This window comes from Paralichthys olivaceus, chromosome 22 (assembly GCF_024713975.1).
Source record: "Paralichthys olivaceus isolate ysfri-2021 chromosome 22, ASM2471397v2, whole genome shotgun sequence".
Lineage (NCBI taxonomy): Eukaryota > Metazoa > Chordata > Actinopteri > Pleuronectiformes > Paralichthyidae > Paralichthys > Paralichthys olivaceus.
This window is the reverse complement of record NC_091114.1, coordinates 8396218-8416295: the sequence shown is the minus strand read 5'-3', so window position 1 is coordinate 8416295 and position 20078 is coordinate 8396218. Positions and strand designations below refer to the sequence as shown.

The window sequence follows — 20078 nt, the reverse complement described above, 5'->3', positions numbered from 1 at the left end:
ATGGCTAAATATAGATTTATAGTCTATAAATCTTTACACAATATCTGGTTTAACACTTCTATGTGCCATTATTACAGCATTCAAACAACATATACCCAACAAATAAGTTAAGGAGGAGTTTAAATAAAAACACAGACTAAGCATATGCAGTGACTTCATTTGTCCTTGTTTTATTACAGAACATACATAGATTTAAGTATCCACCACAACTGATCAAGCAGAAAAGAGCAACAGTAAGAAAGAAGTGCTCTTTTTTTATTTTCTAATCATATACATTATTGAAGTTCTTTTAAAACCAACTGGCAACACTCAGAAACCTTAGATGGATCAGACACTGATGAGTACTTGGAAATCTGAGAATTGACCCCCAAAGAGCGAGCCAGGTCCTGGGCTGTTTGGTCTGAGGCCACGGTGGTTCCCAAGGCCACCAGCAGCCGAAACACAGCCTCCTTGTCTTGCACCGTCTCCAGAGCTCTGCTGGCCACAGAGAGGCACTGGGCCTTGGCCTCAAGATCGGGTTGGCTGTGCAGGCAGCCGGCATAGTTAAGCACCAGAGTGGCCAGGGCAACGTGGATGTTCTTATTGCTGACGATGGCCAGGTCAGCGGCACGTGATAGCACAGTCTCACGCTGGGCCATGAGGAGGGCTCGGCCGTGCCTGCCACTGAAGCAGTTACACAGAGTCCGCAGTGCTAGCATCTGGTTGGCAGGACGCCCCTCAGGCTTCATGAGGCTCAACAGGTGGTTACACAGCTGGACTCCCTCTGCCTCGCCACAGAGGCTCTCGTTAACCTGCGGGTGGCGCACTGCCAGCCTCATAATGTCCAGGACAGGAAACACTATGTCTACAATCCAGGGGAGAGGAAAGGGGAGTTTGGTTAGTGAATATTATTGTACTGGAGAAACATTTGGATTCTGATATTATGGAATAACTTTGCAGTAAAACATAAAACCAATGAACAAAGACCATCATAGATTGGGTTAGGGAGCTGTTGCTGTACCTTCAGGCCAGTGACAAGCCTTCCAGAGGAGGTTGATCTGTTGCAGGTTTGGAGCTTCAGAGGAGTTAGGTGCACAGACTGACACCAGCAGCCTGTCAAGGCTTTCCAGAATCTCTTCTGACAGTTTGTGCTCCTGAGGGGCACCTTCGTTCAGTTCCTTCAACTTGGCTGGTGAGAAAAGAACAAATCAGTGCCCCTGACACAATAAGGAAACTTAAATGAACCAGGTGAAGGTGTTTTGATCCAATACCCTCACGAGCAAATGTTTACAACAGCTACATAGCCAACATTAGCATTACCCATGCAGTTTAAATCTCCAGAATCTCTAACTGAATTAAAGAAGTTTGATCAGTCTGTCCTAATAAATGTCAAGTGGCACAACACATTGTTTTTTGAATGTGTCATGATTTCAAATGAAACTGTTTTCATTGTCTTGCCTGGTAAGATAAAAAAAAGACATAATAATTTGGTCAACATGTGGATCTTGGTGCATTTTACATTACGGCTCATTCAGCACAGCTTTAAGCAGACTGTAGTTGCACATCATCAAGCATACAGAATACTTACCAATGATCTGGATGGCATTTGCTTGCTCAAAGGTCACACCATCAGTCTTGGGGAAATAGATGTTGGTGGCGATCTGCCTGAGGGCTGCTGAGGAGTAGGCACCTCCACCTGCCGAGTAAGACAATTATCTGCCTAGTGCCGTTTTTAAGAGACATGCAATTGACATGGGTATGTGTTGACTACTCATATCTTGATTCATCAGTTACTATGAGTAAAAATGCCTGGTAAAAAAAACTGAAGCCTCATTATCACACAAGAGTGTGTAGTTTGTCACTAAATTGTCCAAAATATATCGGTTTCCTTAGAAATGAACTCACCTGTGAAGGGATCTGCCGCGCCTACAGGAGCAGTTGGGTTGTCACCAGACCCCGGGATGTAGCGACCAGAGCCTGTAGTGAAAATACAACACACACATAACATTTCTGATGATGTTCAACAACTTGTGGAAAACCTTTCCATTAAAAATACTGTACCAGTGAATGGGTCAGCTCCAAAGCCTGCCCTGTTATCAGCAGCCCCAGGGATATAGCGAGCTCCTCCTGTCAGATGAAGAGACACAAAAATATTGAGGACAATTTCACCTTATATACGATAATTAAAATATAAAAATGTAGAGTTTATAAATGATAAAACACAAGTAGAAAAACAAGTGAGTATCTTTTGGTCTCACCAGTGAATGGATCACCACCAGCAGGCTGGGCTGGTCCCACCACGTGACCTTTCGTGTTTTCGATGATAAAATTGGCAACCTGGTCAAGGAACATGGGGCTCAGGTCATTCTTCTGTAAGAAGTTGTGCGCTGTCAGCCAGGGGTCCTCTGACACGTTGTAAGGCAGCTTCATGGATGGCCCTCCCTCGTTCACGTCGATGGTGAAGACGTAGTCGTACTCCTGGGGGAAAGATCAGGGTTCAGTGACGACTGTTCTCATTGCAGATTTCATACCCGGTCAATGACCTTGTGTTCTTACCTTTCCTTCATACACCACACTCTTGGAAGTTTGTTGATTTGAGCCTCCGACCACGTCTCCGATTTTTACCCAGCGGCCATCGCTGACACTCCACTGATATGCCTCCACCTTCTCATCATCTTTGATGAGTCGCGTCTGTCCATCACGATTTCCTGGAGGAAGTAAGAGAGCAAATCTTTCCTGAAGCAAAAAAGGCTACTTTCTCTTTATCAGTTGTGAACCAGTGACACAGATGCAATAATGTGAATAAAAAATATGTTTATTTTCTTACAATACCCTTTCTGGGATTCAGCTTCCTCCATCATGATTCCTACATGTTTCTCTACATGTCCCATTGAATTCTATGTTTTTTTCAGACAGAGGAACCTCCAGTAGTTTGTATTTATGATAGTTATTCTTCCCAAACATTTTATGGAATATCAACTCTTAGTATGACACAGTTTTTCTGTTATGTATCATGTGTTTTCCTTGTGTACTTTGTACATACTGTATGTTTAATTAAGCTTTGTGCACTATTTCTTAACTATAACATGTATTTTTATTGCTGAAAACTGTTGTGAAAGTGTGTTCGTTAACATAGATAGTGAGCATTTAAGATGGAGACTCTGTATTTATCAGAAGAAACATCACTACGTCAAATAAAATCCTTTAACCGCAGCTTCTAAGTGAGCAGATTTTCTCTTTTTTTCAAACGTCCAGTGATATTTCCTTACCAGGCTCATTAAGATGTTCCCTTCCAGGAAGATCCTCCAGTTTGATGTCTCCAAAGTCACCTGTCTTTGGGTCAATGGTGGCTTTGGAGAGCTCATCCTCAAAGGCCTGTAGGTCCTCTGCACTGGCCATGCATTCCTGAGCTTCCGTAAAAACACGGATGATTCCATCACTGTGGGCAGAGAGGCAGCATCTGGGTTAGTCACAAAACTACTTACTATTCTAAGTTCACCTATGAATCTACATCATGTTGTTTGGACGATACATGAAAAATGCATGCTGTGAAAAGTAGTATAAAAAGGTGTTTAAGTATTTATGATGTGACAAATGGAGAATGGATGTGTTTAGGGAAATTGTTATTGACTAAATATGCTACATGCAGTTCTGTTACCTGGCTCCAACAGCTATATCTCCATTAGGAAGGATACAGCAGCACCAGACAGACTGGGCAGGCAGGCGGATGGTCTGGGTGCACTCTCCCTTCTTCCATATCCTCAACGACCTGTCCTCTCCTGTGCTTACAAAATCTGATGGAGAAATAACATCATATGTGGTCCGGATGAACAGCAGAAAAGAATGGATGTTGGTTGTAGTGGTTAGTTACACCCACATTTCAGGCATTTAACTATGAATATAACTGAACATACCTTGGCAATTGGGGAAGATGGCTAAGCTGTAGATGTAGTTGGTGTGGCTGTAATAGACCTGTACACATTCACCTGTCACCAGCCACCTTCTGATACTAGTGTCATTGCTGCAGGAGAAGAACTCAGTGTTGCTGATCACTGCGAGTCCCCTTACACAGTCTTCATGACCTAAAATGGAAGAAAGAAAAGATTGTTGTATTAGTGGCTCTTAAACATTTAGCTCCTGTACAATCCTACAACATCTCTGAAAAAATTAACCTGAATAACCCACATAATATCCAGTTATCATAAGAGAATAATACCGTTTCCCATTTGGAATTTCTTGCTATGACATAACTGATTTTTTCCTCATCATAATCTACATGACTTACTTGTACTGTTTATAATAACCTGATATGCAAACAGAGATTAATCATATATGAACAAACACAGATTTGTATCAAAAACAAAGAAAATTTACTCAGTTTAACAATTTGCAAACACTCACCTGTAAATGTTTTCTCACATCGACCAGCTTTCCATAGCTTTATGGTCTTATCTGCCGATCCAGACAACATGAGGCCTTGTTCAGGCAATATGACCACTGCCCACACTGCTGCAGAGTGGCCCTGTATTCAAAATAACAAGCAGACAATATGCTCTGTCACAATATCCAATCATATATTTAATTGTTGAAGTTTCACATAAAAAAGGGAAGAGACTGATCATCACAGAAGCCTCGACATACCTGCAGGGTCATCATGCACTTCTCATTGAGCCAGACTTTGGACGTGGTGTCCCAGGAGCCGCTCAGAAGTGTCCCAAACTTCCCGGATGACAGAGTGCAAACTGAAGAACATCAAAGTTAGAAAACTTGAATCAGGACAAACTCGCAGAGCTAAAATGATGTTTACTTGTGTGCAAAGCGGGACTCACCTGTGTTTTTATGACCCTTGAGGGTGAACAGGGGCTGCGGTCGGTCCAGTGAGAAAACACATATGTTGTTATCATTCCCACCAGTGGCGATGAGTCCTTGGGGATATGTCTCACTGGGTGCGATCATACACACGCAGGATACAAAGTTTGAGTGGCCAGACATGCAGTGCGTCTCTGTGAAGCTATTGTCTGGGCTGTCAAGAGGATGGGGACAGAGAGCACAGACGTGAGGGGAAGAAGAGTGGGAACAAGTACCTGATAATGGTGTTGCTGATCATAGTCATCATCAGACACAGTGAACGGACTAACATGAATCACACAAAAAACTGTTTCAATCCGGTGAATCAAGCTGTTACCACAATATCCCTGAGTTACAGCTGAATGAATGACAAAGCTAATTTGAGTGCATGCTAGCTTTGCGCTCACTAGCTAACACGGCTACCAACGTTAGCTGACATTTATAATCAGTAGGTTACCTGCGTGATGGTTGTTATTAAAGCGATTGTGACCGGTGTATCTTTCCCTGAGAATAATGTTACGAATAAACTCGCATAAGCAGCCTCTGACTACCACAGTTAGTTAGCTAGTAGCATGCTAACGCTCCCTACCTTGGTACCCAGACTCTTCCGGTTCGGTCTCTGGACACAGATACGAAAGCTCCCTCTGGAAAAACAGCAGCCGCGAGTCCCCTGATGTCCATTTCGTGTCCCGGTATGGAGCACCGGAGTTTGTACGAGTTTGAAGACGCCATTTCAACCCCCGACAACACGGCGAAGAGACAACTGCGGCGTTACTGTCAACAAACACCGGCCGCTAATGCTAGCGGAAGTGGAATGATGCTATTTCCGCCGCCTTTCACAGACTAGTGTTTAATTCGGGTGGATTAAAAACACGTGGCGGTGGATTCAGATCAGTACGAATGAGATCAGACAGCTTTTAAAATCACTGAAAGAAAGAAAACACACCAGGGAGGGAAAGCTCAAATCGGCACTTCCGGTGTCAACTCATACTGCCACCGATGTGCAGAGGCAGCCTCCTCTGATGCCACACTGCTTGGAGGCAGCTGTCACAGTTGCTCTAAAGATACTAAATGCACAAGTGGGAACCACAGGAAACTTTGTTCCACTTAATGCAGAATAAAAGGAGGCTGGGACATGAAACTTGAACTTGACAGATTTAATCAAGTCAACTTTATTGTCAATAATGCCATATGTGCAGGACATAGGCTACAGAGAATTGAAATTGCGCTTCCCCCTTATCCCCGGTGCAAACAGCATTAAACATGAAATATAAAATATAAGTAAGTAAAAGATATAAAGTAATATAAAAGACAGAGGCAAATCTAGAAGATATCAAAAGTATAAATATGGCAAATATGGAGGTAGGAACAGAATTAACAGTTTATCAAGTTGGTGTACCTGCAGCCAATCAAATCTACTGTCCACATCCACTTTTGTTGCTTTATTTTTCTTTTTTGACTGAGCCAAGTCTCACAAAACTGACTCTCATTGTGGAAAACATTTTTATGTAGATTTTCTATACATGTACTGCTGTATTCCTTAAAGGTTCAGTGTGTAAGATTTAGGTGAAAGGGATCTATTGGCATAAATTTAATGCAGAATAATCTTCATGATGTTTTCACTAGTTGGTTTCATCTAAATTGTTTGAACTGTAGTTTTATTTACCCTAGAAAAGACCCTTTATATTCAAAAACTTTATATTTAAATACTTTATATTTACATGGAAGGGACCCTCTCTACAGAGGCCGCCATGTTTTTTACATTATTATTATTATATGCCAACTGAAGGCTGCCACAGGTTCTTTTTCATGTTTGGAAGGAGAGGGTGAGGTGAAGAGTATTCAGCTGCAACATGTAAATTCAACACTAGATATCACAAAATTCTACACACTGTACCTTTAAAGTTTCTTTCTGCGTGTCAACATATAAGTCTCTCTTTTAAATTCACCCCATAACTCAAGATATTCCTGATCAAGTAGACAAATATATCTGGCACATATCAGCAATTTCAGAAAAACAACGGTTTTCTGTGACAATGTATATTTGTGGTGTTGATGATACAACCTCATATTCAATATAAATGGAACAGCTTTCGATTAGATCTCAAAAGAAATCTCCAAATTAAATAATGATAGAAAACCAAAGATTAAAGAATGATAAAAATCTAAAATTAAAATCTGCTCAAAACTGTCAATAGAAATTGGGCTGAAACTGCTATAACTAAATGCAACATTATTTTAAATTTGTAGTTTAAGGGAACAACACAGAGATTTTAAATATATACTGAAAATGTTTTTCAGGGAAATTTGGTGGATTTGCCATATTAATGTATATTTGTAAAAGAAATGACAAAGCTGAGGTGTAGCTGATGAATTAGTTGTTTCAAGGTCATAACTATAGAGTGGTATTTATGATTGTTTGGTTAACATACAAATAAAAATCTGGATCTAGTGAATATAAATGTGGTTTCATGAGGGGGCTGTTGACTTCTATTGACTGTGATGCATTACATTATTTTAAAAATTATTCAGTATTGAATTATTTCACAAAACTTACCTAGGCAATAATTTCTTAAGTTAATAAGATTAGGAAACTTATTTTTAAAAGTATAAATACTGTTTAATTACAATTTATTTCTGTGATGTCTGCTTTTTCCATCAGGGGGTGCTGCAGTACCCCAGCACCCCTACTTCCCACAGCACTGGGTAGATCGCTGAGCTGTGGATGGTTGTAAGTCAAAGGTCACAGTGTCCTCACAAATCCTTTAACATGATATCTCAAGTCTGACTTGCAAATTTTGACCAGTTGTCACTTGGGTTCAAAGACGAATTGATAACACTTTAGTTATCAAAGGTCACATGTGACCTCATGTGAGTCTGGAACAAATGTATTTAACTGAAACTGCATTGGTTGGAGGAGGTGTACAAATGCAGGGTGCCAATTCTAGTTATCTATATGAGCTGTAACGTTTTGTATTCAATGTGTTATATCCTGGATGCATTTCTGTGGTGAGTGACCTTCTGTGACAGACTGGTCAGGGTTTGCTTTGTCCATATCAGCGCTCCATTCATGCCTGTAAAGAATTAGAGGGGAAGGCTTTACCACTGTGAACAGTCTCCTCTTTGTTTGTGGGGGAAAACTAGGCCACATCTAAAGAGAAGAGGGGAGACGAAACAATTAGGAGGAAATGCATCACAGACAGACAAATAGTATAGAGAGACAGGAAGACAAAAGATTAGTCAAATGTACAATCAGATTACTGCACTTACATAAAACCTAGAAGGTCAATGTACACATGCAATAAACCAGCGATAAGAGTGGAACAGAGTATTAAGCCATAAAATGACATAATACGCCAAAGTCCCTATGAAGTTCACTGTATTTTATCTAATGAGTGTCTGTTGCATAAACGTGATAAACTTTTCACTCTCAAATTTCTATGCAGATTGTTTTCAGGACAAATTGTATAAAAGCTGGAGAAATCAGTTTGAACATGATGTCGTTTTTTCAATCGAATGAAAGCTATGTTTCCCAGGAGCACTTTGGCAGTTCAGCGGGAACTGTATGAGGGGACACAGCAATGAAACAATGAGATGAAAGCCCCTCACCCAGACTGGTTTGAACTGGTCCAGGTCTGCTCGCTCTGCTGTCTGAACCCCGGCTTTTTGTTTTTTCTCAGGCTCATGCCGTTTTGCAAAATAAACTCGCTCTCTTGGAGGGATCACATGAGGATTTACTGTGAGGCTCCCTCTCTTTGAGTGTGTCTGTGTGTCTACTCAGCCCCGACTCAGTCTTACCAAACTCTACTGCTAAAATATACATGTTCTAATTTCAATCTAACTTGACGTTACGTGACTTAAGGAAAAAGTTTGAATATAGTTAAAAAACGGGTCCGATTTCACGTGTAAACTACACTTCTATAACACAATGGGTTATCATATGATAATAATAGTTTTTGCTGTCATTCTTTTATTAGTATTAATTACTAATAGTGCTCTACAGTTTCGCTAAGATCTATATGACACAGCAATCAGAATTAGAGTAAACATCAACAATGACATTTGCTGTTTTCTTTTGCAAGAAAACAGCAAATGTAATAAATAAGGAGGGGGTAAAAAGTTTGACTTGATTATATTATTGTTAGTTATTGATATAGGCCAATCATCTATAATAATTGATATCCACTGTAGAGTGTAGAGTGTCTCTGCTACTAGTTTCCTCTCCTGCCTCAGCAAAAACAAAAAGCAGTAACCTTGCCCTCCTTTCCTTTCTCTCATTTCTGTGTGTGTGTGTGTGTGTGTGTAGGCCTACAGATTTACTGGACACTCTCCCCTCCTCCCCTGCCAAATGCAAAGACAAAGCACATGAGCTCTACAATAGAACAAGTCCTGGAAGGGTTTCATTTCATCACCGTCCTCCATGAACCTGCGATCTCCATTCCTGGTTCTCGACACTGCTGCCAGTTTGCAAAACATATCAGTCAACATAACCTTTACTTTGAAAATTAGTTTCCCCTGCACGTTCAGGTTGTGAGAAATGTGTGACTCAAAAGGTTTAGAGCAACATGTGGGAAAAGAGTTTGGAACAGACACAACAAGCTTGTTTTACTTGGTAATGTGTTTCCATTAAAATTATTGGCCATGTTCCATCACAGGCCTTGTTCCAAATGTTCCCCCTCAACTCATAAACATGTTTACTGCTCCCTCCTTTCTGTCTGTCTGTCCTTACCCCTTTTTAATTCTGCACCTCCCTCTTTCTTGGCCACTCCTCCTCATTCTTATTCCTTGATCGGACCATTCATCTGTCTCGTTCTCTTTCCCTGTGTTTCCCACTCAAATCTTGACAGAAATGTCTTGCTAATGTTGCTGTAAATCTATCAAGGCAGTTACATTAGCCTGCAGCTCTGTTCCAACGTGACACGATCAACAGGCCGAGATACAAACAGAAGCAGATGGTGTGTGTTTGAGTTTGTCTAACAGAGAAATATAAATAGTAGCCTATGCACATGAGTGGGAACGTGCCTGCTGAGATGGTTTTACGAACAGGGTGATCTCCATGTAGAGACAAGCAGCTGCCAAATACCGGTTTAAGACTCGTATTTTGTTCTTGGTATTTTATGGTCATCAGATTAATTTCTGACGCACTAACCATCCAAAAATTGACTCACAGCAGCCACTGGGACAGAACTAATTAAAACCCAAGTATAGAAAACATCTACAAAAACAACTCTGTCAATTTGTTAGTTTGTCTGTCAACAGGTTAACTTGGTCGGACATGGGCCAGGATAGAACTCAATAAAATTTGGGGTGGAATATTCTATCACTTTCCTTTTTTGTTTCAAGATAGGGAGGTCTTATTTTGACATTTTCAGCAATTTCCCAGGTAATAATGCATGTATGTTTATGAGAAAATGGAAGGTTTAGAAGACTAATATCTATTAAAGTGTGTATTGTGGTGTGAAGTGTTTTTAGGTTTGTTGTCATATGAGACCAGAGCCAAGAATACCACTGGATTTAGATGGTGAATGACAGGATATATGTGAACAATACAACCACAAACCTTCAGGTCCAGTCACTCCTGAGCAAAGTGGTGGATCATGCTCCTAAAGTTATCTCTCACTTGATACAGAGGTTTACAAATGTTGACATGAGAGCTGTAGAAGCAGGAAGTAAAAACAAAGGGTAATCATTGTAATTTTAAGAGCAGTGATTAATCAGCTATTAATCAACAAGTGAAATGCTTTTGTCTTTTTATTCTTTCATTAGAAACTCTGTAAACCAGTAAATCCACTCAGTTTCCACAGCTAACAGACCTACTGAAAACTAAGGACAAATTTGTTGACCACCTCCTCCAGATCATCGCAACAGATGGAACTCAGGAAATAAGATGATGTGATCCGAGCTACGCTGTCTCAGACTGAGATAAACAGAATGATGAGAACAGAATCCTCTTCCTTCTCCTTTTCATAACAGAAAATATAAATTACATAGTGTACCATGCACAAATATCGTGTGTCTGGAACACACCACAGCGACTGTGTACATGACATTTAGATTCTGTGGGTGTGTTTCTAAGAACTGTCCCTCATACTGTAACTGAAGATCAACAGCTGAGAAAGACTTCAGAGCACATGCTAGTGCAGGAGGGCCACTGTTCTTAGGGTTAGCTGCTCACAAATCCTATCTATAATTCAATATCGATTATATTTCACATGTAAAAATATTACTTTATATTAATTAATTAATTAAATAACTCTAATTTTGGACATGAAACTGCAGCAATGTAAACAACCTAGGAAACAGTTATTTTCACACTGTAACACAGTAAAGATGGAAACTTGTCTGAAGCTGTTTAAACACTGTATCACAGATTCTATTTATTATGATAGCGAAATCTTGGCTGTCTGTAGACCTCAAAAGACAGATCGCTATCACAGTACATATATCACATACTAATGCAAACCATCTAATTCATGTATGAAACAATGATTTAAAAATATTAAATTCATTTCTAATTAGGGTCTAATTCAGCCTAGAATTGATCAGCAGTGTAATGTGATCATATCAGAGTGAATAGGTTGATTAGTGAATGTTTAGGCAGTACAGTTGAAAAATTTTGCAAATAGGGGTCTAAAGTTAATGTGTAGGAAGTGGGGGTTAAATGAGATTAGTGATGTCAACACCAATCAAAAGATTAAAGGCCTCATCAGGACATCAGCTGATCAACAGATGGCTAACATAATGTATGACTGATGACATTATCTTCAGGAAATTGTCTGCAGGACCAAAATGAATATGTCTGTCGTAACAATTTCCAACAAAACATCTTCTTCTCATATCAAAACTTGAGATTCTTGTCCACGTCTGTCGCCCTAACTGTGATCTGAACTCAGCTTTAGACTAAAACACACAGAGAGGCCAGAGCAAAATAACACGTAGTTCCTGTTTTTCTTGTCTTGTGGAGCATAGAGGCTAAAAGTAAGTCAGGACAGCAAACATGATGCATGCATGTAGTGGATTGAATACTATACGTGCATCAATGAGTGGAGTTTTAAAGCATGAGTGTAGATGTTGACAGGAAATTGAGACAAGTGAGTGGACTAATAAAAAGAGTGGACACAGTGTGATGTTTACACTGTAACACAGAGAGAGAGAGACATATAGAGAGAGAGAGAGACAGGGTTACTGGCTCCTCCCGTTGTAGGCGGGGCCTCAATGCGAATACAAATACTAAGCGGATCCACCCAAGCGACAGGATTATCCGAGAATTGTGCGACTCGAGGAGACAAACAGAGAAGTGGACGGAATATACTTTGGTTTTTTGAACAGGTATCACTTCACTCACTTCTGTTTTCTGTCCTTGAAGCTGTGAAAGTAGCAGGAGGATGAGGATGAGGAGGAGAAGGAGGAAGAGACGATGCTGTTTGTGTGCCGCGTGGTTCCGCAGATGATGATGATGGATTTCATCATCTCTGGAAGAAAAAAAAAAAGAGGAACTGAACCACATCACACGTTTTTAAATGAAGTCTATCGCGATTTATGAGAGAAAAGAGTTGGGCTGGATTGAGATACTCGAGTTAATACGTTTCGTTAGTTATAAGTATTATTTTAATCGCATTTTCGTGTCAAAGAGTGAACGTAACTAGTTGTAATCAGTACAAGTTTCAATTAAGTTGATACTCTATTCTCGAGATCCTATGATTGGCAGATAGCTTTTCATGCCAGGGGTGAATAGGGTAATTATCGTTTATCTTATTATTATTTAAACTTATTTTGAAGGTCCCATTGTTTTCTTCTCTAAAATTGGCTATTATAACCATTATTAATGAAATAGTTTACAACAGCTACAAGTACAAATTGTAGCATTTGTTAATGTTAATTTTCTTGTAGGTTCAGTTTTATTTTTACCGCTGAACTCAGTTCTTAGTTCATAAAGGCTGAGCTAGTTTAAAGATTCAGGCTGTTGGCTAACGTTAGCGAACAGCCTGTTCTTGCTAGCTTGGAAGAGGTTAGCCTGTCAGTCAGCCACAACCCCTGTGGGATTAGCTTTCATGTCTGAACAATGAGCAACAACAACAAACTGAAGATCTGAACAAAGAGTCTCATTTCCAGTATTTCCTCTCTGTCGTATATTTGGGTACTTTCAGTGAAACAAGACTATTTTTTGTTCATATGCTCATATGTTCTCACTGGAAGTGATCTTGTTGTCAACTTGACGATCTGTTATTTCCCTTTTTAAGAACCAGACTCAACCATGAGTAAAGACACAGAGATCGACATGAAAGAAGTGGAGCTCAATGAGCTGGATCCTGAGAAGCAGCCAATGACTGGTGATGGCCAGGCACCGGCCGGGGAGAAAAATGGCAGCGTCAAGCTGAAGGTCCCCGATGAAGAGGTGACATTCACCGGCCTGTCCAAAGAGGAGCTGATGAAAGTTGCTGGCACTCCAGGGTACGAGCACCAGATGCAATAAATATGTTCTAAGCTCTAGTCTTTAATTATGTTATCATCTTAACATTTTCCCCCACATTCTCATACTTCTCTGTAGATGGGTGCGAACCCGCTGGGTGCTTCTCATCCTGTTTTGGCTGGGCTGGATAGGCATGTTGGCCGGAGCGGTCGCGATCATCGTCCAGGCCCCTCGCTGCAAACCCATCCCTGAGATGAACTGGTGGAACGAAGGACCCCTGTACCAGATCCCTGACGTCGTAGCTTTCGCTAATGGAATGGAAGGTAGAGTATTTTAAGATTTCAGATTTATTTCAGGGTAAATATACAGTGTTTTCTTCTTATGGCTTCTTTCATGATAAGGTCATTGCCTCTTCTTGCTGCTGTTTTGCTCATGGTGTCATCCTTATTCCCAAAATAAGATTTGGAGATTATTTACAAAGTCCTCTGGTCTTCATGCGGTAACATGGGATAAGTCTCGTGACAATGTCTTGGGTTTCCTGAGTTCTATGTGGCCTACTTGAGTCAGCCAGATACCAAAAAGCTGAATAGGCTGATTCTGTGTGACTCAAGGTCTAAAGGACGGTTTAAAAAAAAAAAAAAAAGCCAAGTCATTTCTTTTATATCTTCTCCTCAGACTTGAGGTCATATGTGAGCAACGCAGAACTTTTTTTGTGGTGCGCAGATTTATATGAAGATACTTCATATACTTTTATATACTTCATTTTAGATCTCAAAAGATCTCTCTCTGATTTTGATTAAATGTCACTTAAAAAGCTAGAAACAGTAACAAGACTTCTTGTTCCAATTTTGATTTTCACCAAGTTTTTTTTAAAGGCAGGAAGGAAAGACAGAATGAACTGCTGTTCTGCAAGTGAATTACATGTGAGCACTCAGGTTTCCAACAAGCCTAGGGCAGAATTCCTAAAACCCCACGTGACTCTGGTATTTTCACATGAAGGACCGCCTTGTACTCAGACTTCACGTGGCCAGTAGAGGGTGTGGATGGAGCCATTCACATGCTCCTGTCTTGAGTCAATACTAACTATAAGTACCCTTATCTTACCTCCTTTCTTGTGTCTCTTGACTTCTAGCCTCCTGCCACCGTTTCCTAACCTCCTGACACTGCTACATTTCACACATCAGCGTTCTGTTGTCCATTGTGAAACTACAGTTCTCCCTCTCTCTGTCCCTCTTTGTAGGTGTAGAGACCAAGTTGGATGCTATGAACCAGCTGAAGGTGAAAGGCCTTGTTCTGGGCCCTCTTCACTCCGTCCAGGCCGACCAGCCAAACACCCTGGATTTTAAAGCAGTTCATCCAGACCAGGGAACAGAGAAAGAACTGGTTGCTGTGCTGGAAAAGGCCAACAAGAAGGGTAGGCCATCATAGAATTGAGATCAGTTAACAGAGTCCCTTTTTTGTTTTCTAGTTTTGTGGTTCTAAGTGTTCTGTTTTTTCATAGGCATTTCTGTGGTGCTTGACCTGACTCCAAACTACTCAGGAGCAGCTTCCTGGTTTAGCCCTGCAGATGTTAGTGATGTGATGGAGAAACTTAAGGTAGGACTCACACGCAAACACACACATACATCGGTCTGTGGTCCTTCATTCACTCGATTCATGTCATTTAGCTGTTCTTACTTCTCGTATAGCTAAAGTGATCATGTTCTCTTCCAGGCTGCGGCAGAATATTGGCTGGATTTGGGTGTCGCTGGCATAAAGGTATCGGACTTGGAAGTTGCCACCAGCTCTCTTGAATGGTCAAACCTGCAAGCTGTTGTCCTGGGCAACCATACCGAGGACACCAAGAAGAGGTAACTATGCACGCCACTTTAACAGCTAATGGTGTCTGCTACTTTCATACAGACGCAGGAAAATATACTTTTAACACTGATTCCAAGATTCAAGGAGCTCAATTTGACAAAAGATTAAAACTTATTTTTTAAGCCTGTTTTTATTTTGGGAGGAAAGTATTTTTCAAAGCATGAGGAGAATGTCAGCTGACAGTTTTGTTTGTTCAGAGGGGAGAACGTGGAGATTAAAGGCATTCCAATGCTGGGGGGGGAGATCAGGAAGAGCTGGGGCAACAAAAAGGAGTCTGTAGTTCCCATGGCACTTTACACTCATGACATAGCGACACCCAGTGGTGTATTTGAGATATTACACAATTGAATTTAATATTACATTTGTACACTGTCTTTTTTTCTCGTAAAACAAGTTATTTTGTTATTTTTGAGCTGACTGAATTTGGTTGCAGGAATACTGTCATTAGTCTGACTTTACTGTCTTTCCCTCAGGGCCTTGATGGGTGTAGTCAAAGGCTTTTCTGCTCCAGAGTTGTCCCAGCTTGTCAATACCTCCGGTGTGAATCTCGTCCTGTCCGACCTGCTCAGCAGCAACACTGGAGGTTGGTTATGAGTTGTGTTCACAGCAGTTTCTACAGAGTACATTTATCAATTTATAAATGAAACCACCACAAGCGATACAATATAGGTGATTATTTTACCTGAATATCTACAGGTGTGGAGCGCATCAAGGCCATGAATACCCTTAATTCCGACCAGAGAAGTCTGGCCTGGGGTCTGGGTGCTGCCCAGAGGGACCAGCTGTCCACACTGGCAAAAACTCCGTCCCTGATCCGTCTCTACCAGCTTCTGTTGTTCACCATGCCTGGAACCCCTGTGTTTACATATGGAGACGAGATTGGCCTTAAAGCAGTAGAGGTAATTAATAAAACAGTCGAAATCTTTGAGCAGCCTTTCAGCTGGTACTGAATGTAACCCCTTCCCCTTTTCTTTAAAATTTTTCTCAGATGGTTTGGGACAGCGAGAAAGAACCTGCAGAAGGAGCAGTAGTTGATGAGGCAGCTGAGGTAAGTGAATTTCAGTCCTGGAGCTAAATAGTGAAACTGTGGTCAAAAACGTAACTCTGCTTTCAGTGTTTTTTACCAATATCCTCGTTTCTCACATTTATAGGCTGAGAGGAAGGAACAAGTTGCTGTAAGGGAGTGGTTCAAATCCCTCAGCGACCTGCGGGGCAAAAAGCGCTCTCTCCTCCACGGCCACTACTATCCTCTCTACTCCTCTGCCACCTCACTCGCTTTCCTTCGTCTGTGGGACCAGAGCGAGAGATACATAACGGCTGTCAACTGGGGAGAGGCACCAGAGACACTAAAGCTCTCGCTGACACCTACAGGCAAGTTTAAATTCAACAGAGCTCTCGTTCAAATACGATGTGTCATATCCAGCAGTATGTACTTTGGCCCAGTTTATTTTATTCATCTATTTTTTGACACCATGATCTTTGTTCCTGCAGAGGGAGTAGAGCTGCCAGAGACGGCCACGGTGATAAGCAGCTCCTCAACATCAGCAGACCTTGCAGAAGAATCTACAGTCAGCCTTGACAATATCACTCTAGGACCAGGAGAAGCTGTCCTGCTGCAGTTCTTCTACTCAGGCTAGAGATGGCGCTAAACTACAGGAAGGCTGCGCACAGATTAGTGTGATTAAAAGAAAGATAAGACGGCCCTAGTCGTAAGGAATACATTGGCATATTCAAAAGTATTTTATTTAGAACTAAGTTAAATTTTGGTCAAAGAAAAACTGCCATAGAAATGCAGAATATTGGTCAGTAAAAACTCTTGGATTTATTTGCTCGGTTTTGTTTTTTTTACAAAGTTTTGTCCTTTTTTGGTTTATTTTCTTGTTTTTAGTTCTAGGAAAAGATGCAACCATCATCTATTGAGCATTTTGTTCATTTTTGATCTTTAATTGTTGACTATCTGTACATTGTGCAGATGGGTGAAATACATTCCATTTTTGTTCTTTGGGCATTTAAACAGTTTGTTTTGTTATTTTTACTTATTCATTTTAAAAAATTAAGTTTTTATGACAGTTTTACTATCGTAAAGTTTTGTTTTTATTAACTGGGAAGGCACTAAGGAAAAAACAAGTTAGAAATTTGAACAAGTGCGGTGCCTGCGTTTAAAGTATTTGAAAGGTTGCAAGAAAGCAAAACTGTTGCAGATTCTTCAAGTCTGTCAAGTGAACTCAATTGGAAATGAATAAACCGTTCTGTACCGACTCCTGTGCTCATGTTTTTGTCACACTTTGTTTAAGCGTGTTCTTAATGTCGGAAAGTATCAGATAAGATATTCACTATTTTCAGTACGTACAGGTGTGTGTGAGTGTGAAAGTGTGTCACAGATGTCAACAGAGGAAGCATGTCTATATTTTAATCACTATCTTGAGTTGGGTTTTACATTATAAAATGTACCTTGTTCAGATACTCGGGTTTTCACTATGTGGGTCATACAGTGATGAAACTACAGTATTTCCAACAGGTTGTGATTTGATATATACTTTCAGAGAAGTTAACATGACATGAGGTAGATAACAATGCAAGTACTGCATGTATATACTGTAAGTCTAAAGACCAAGATATTGTGTACTTATGTTTGGGAAACATCCCATTTCTTTTAACAGATATTTTTGATAAGACGATGGGATGTTTAGATGAGGGATGAAGACACCTGTGCATTCACAGCATATTTAATGATAAACTGGATTGATTAAGGTTTTTATACTGGACGACCAGCACTTACTGTAAATGATTAAGCTTCTGGCATTCTTTGCAAGACTCCATTTTATAATTTTACTTGTTACTATAGAAAAACGACGACATAAATATTTATTCAACTCTGTGCAAACTGGAACCCATCCAGAATTCTTCCTGAGTCATTTAGGTGACTTGTTTTATTCATCAATGGGGAATAACTGAGTACATTTACTCAAATACTTCTTTGAATCAACTATTTTAATGCAGTTGTACTTTCCTTGAATTTCTCCATTGTTCTGTTACGTCTGAAACACTCCACTGCATTTCTGTATACATGCTTATTTTCGGACAGCTGTAGTTACTAGTTACTGTGTAAATTATAATTCTAGAAACAATATATAATATCTGTATGTGAAATATGACACTTTCTTTAATACATTTTATTTAATTGAATCTAATCGAATGCAACAATATGTTAACTTTGTAAAATTAGCTCAGTCTCAACCAGTTATTTAGTATATTTTGGTTTACACAATGATACATCCGTAATAATAATACAAAGAAATAATGAAGTGGTACTTATGTATATCTGTATTTATGTTTATTTTACTGCTAGCCAGTTATAAAGGAAACATTCAAATCCTTTACTTAAATTAAAATTATGCACTGAAAATGTGGTGTAAGTATGCTCTATTTTAGTTTTATTTGCAAAATTCACATTTAACTGTACTCTTAATAAGTACTAAAAAGTAAAAGTACTCTTCGGGTCTATGAAATCCTATATTATATTACTACGACGTATTTTTATTGCTGATGCATTGACCCCAGAGAGGTGGAGCTTATTTCGAATGATAATATGCCGTTGAGGAGTTGAAAAGATTTCATAAGCTCATCATATGCTTTATATATACAATCTTAATTTGATAAGTAGATGGTCATTAAAGCTGTCAGAGTATAAGTATGTAGTAGCATTAAACTAAACATTGAAGTACAATTCAGTAATTAATGTAATTTCACTGCCTGTTTATACTTTTATGCTTAAAAAGAGGTTTTATACTGTTGCTGTATTGCTTGTATTGTATTCGTCCACTGTTGGTAAATTTAAGACTTAAATTTAGACTGTTCCTCAGTCAGTTAACAGTGCAGCAAATCAGAAATCAAGATTTTTCTATTCAATCACTATACATTAAGCAATTTTGTTTTATGTAATCATTATAAATTGTGGTTGCATGAGTTAATTGTTTTACAGCATCCATGATGGACACATAATGTTATATACTACAAGGCTATGATTTCCATCTCTTAGTGCTTATTGTGATTTTGAAAAATGTGGCACTTGCAAATTTGGATGTTTAAGTTCTTTTTGTTTTTTAACTTTAAGTCATACAGTAAATCAGCAAACTACACAGCACACGGCTAGTCGAACTTAAACACATTAAAATCCTTCAGTTGCCTTGCCATGGCAAAACATTTTCTTTTCAAGCCATTTTCATGTCATGCCCTACTTCCACTGTATCTATTATTTATTAAAATACAATATTAACCTTTGTCAATTTTACTTTGTGTATAATGTAATGTCATAAAACAGCCATTTCTCAGTCACAACATAGATTTGAAACCATCCTCTATTTAAAAATGTAAGACGATGCCTTTAATACCAGAAGCTTGGGTTGATTTTCAGCAGAGTTTCAGGCTCTGGAGATAATACAGTGCCGCTGTTTTGCTGTGGTATCACAGGGGAGGTTTGAAGTGAATGATACCCGGAATAAGAACCTGTCTTTGCGCCTCTCTACCTCCCCACGCCACTGTGAAACCCAACCACCCTCTCTCTCACCACCATGCACACTCATGACTGACTCTCAATCTGAGTGTGACACCTTTTACATCACAAGGTTACATGACCTTTTGTCGGCTTTCATGGAGCAGGAGAGAGATACAGTGATGTTTGACTCTGAACTAATCCACTGCAGCGTCTCACTTTATAATGTAAAGTGCTCTGCAATGAAAAGATGAAATCTGGGTGAGAACAAGAAATTGACTCCTCCAAAATCAACACGAAAGAAAGTCACTTCAGTCAATATACAGACACCATCTTAATCATTCTATACAGCGTCTGCTTTTTATATAGACCTATGAAAATGCATGTATACAAAGCTGCATCCTATTGCAGTGGTTATAATTCACTTTTTTACCAAATGCATTTGTAATTCTCTGTGACTGTTGGTTAAACCTGAGTCCAGGTATCACA

General features: G+C 39.7%; 2 protein-coding genes and 1 long non-coding RNA gene across 3 annotated transcripts; 1 reads left to right on the top strand and 2 right to left on the bottom strand.

The window, feature by feature from the left end:
- Nucleotides 1-145: 145 nt before the first annotated feature.
- Nucleotides 146-5657, bottom strand: plaa (phospholipase A2-activating protein). The gene is made up of 14 exons (XM_020095804.2): nucleotides 5417-5657; nucleotides 4809-5002; nucleotides 4621-4721; nucleotides 4381-4501; nucleotides 3894-4061; nucleotides 3638-3773; nucleotides 3249-3418; nucleotides 2536-2687; nucleotides 2238-2457; nucleotides 2041-2106; nucleotides 1885-1956; nucleotides 1568-1675; nucleotides 1001-1168; nucleotides 146-844 (listed from the first exon to the last, which is right to left on the bottom strand). Exons 1-14 carry the CDS (start codon nucleotides 5557-5559, stop codon nucleotides 276-278), a joined length of 2388 nt encoding a protein of 795 aa, XP_019951363.2. The 5' UTR covers nucleotides 5560-5657; the 3' UTR covers nucleotides 146-275.
- A 2201-nt stretch (nucleotides 5658-7858) lies between these two features.
- LOC138406494 (uncharacterized) lies at nucleotides 7859-12299 on the bottom strand. The gene is made up of 3 exons (XR_011239945.1): nucleotides 12173-12299; nucleotides 10388-10481; nucleotides 7859-7978 (listed from the first exon to the last, which is right to left on the bottom strand). It is a non-coding gene; the product is annotated as an uncharacterized lncRNA (long non-coding RNA).
- slc3a2a (solute carrier family 3 member 2a) lies at nucleotides 12015-17356 on the top strand. Its single transcript, XM_020095794.2, has 11 exons — nucleotides 12015-12156; nucleotides 13068-13278; nucleotides 13376-13560; nucleotides 14478-14651; nucleotides 14739-14833; nucleotides 14951-15087; nucleotides 15571-15680; nucleotides 15794-15996; nucleotides 16086-16145; nucleotides 16249-16468; nucleotides 16589-17356. The coding sequence occupies exons 2-11, from the start codon at nucleotides 13082-13084 to the stop codon at nucleotides 16732-16734; spliced, it is 1527 nt and encodes a 508-aa protein (XP_019951353.2). The 5' UTR covers nucleotides 12015-12156; nucleotides 13068-13081; the 3' UTR covers nucleotides 16735-17356.
- The last annotated feature ends 2722 nt before the right edge of the window (nucleotides 17357-20078 follow it).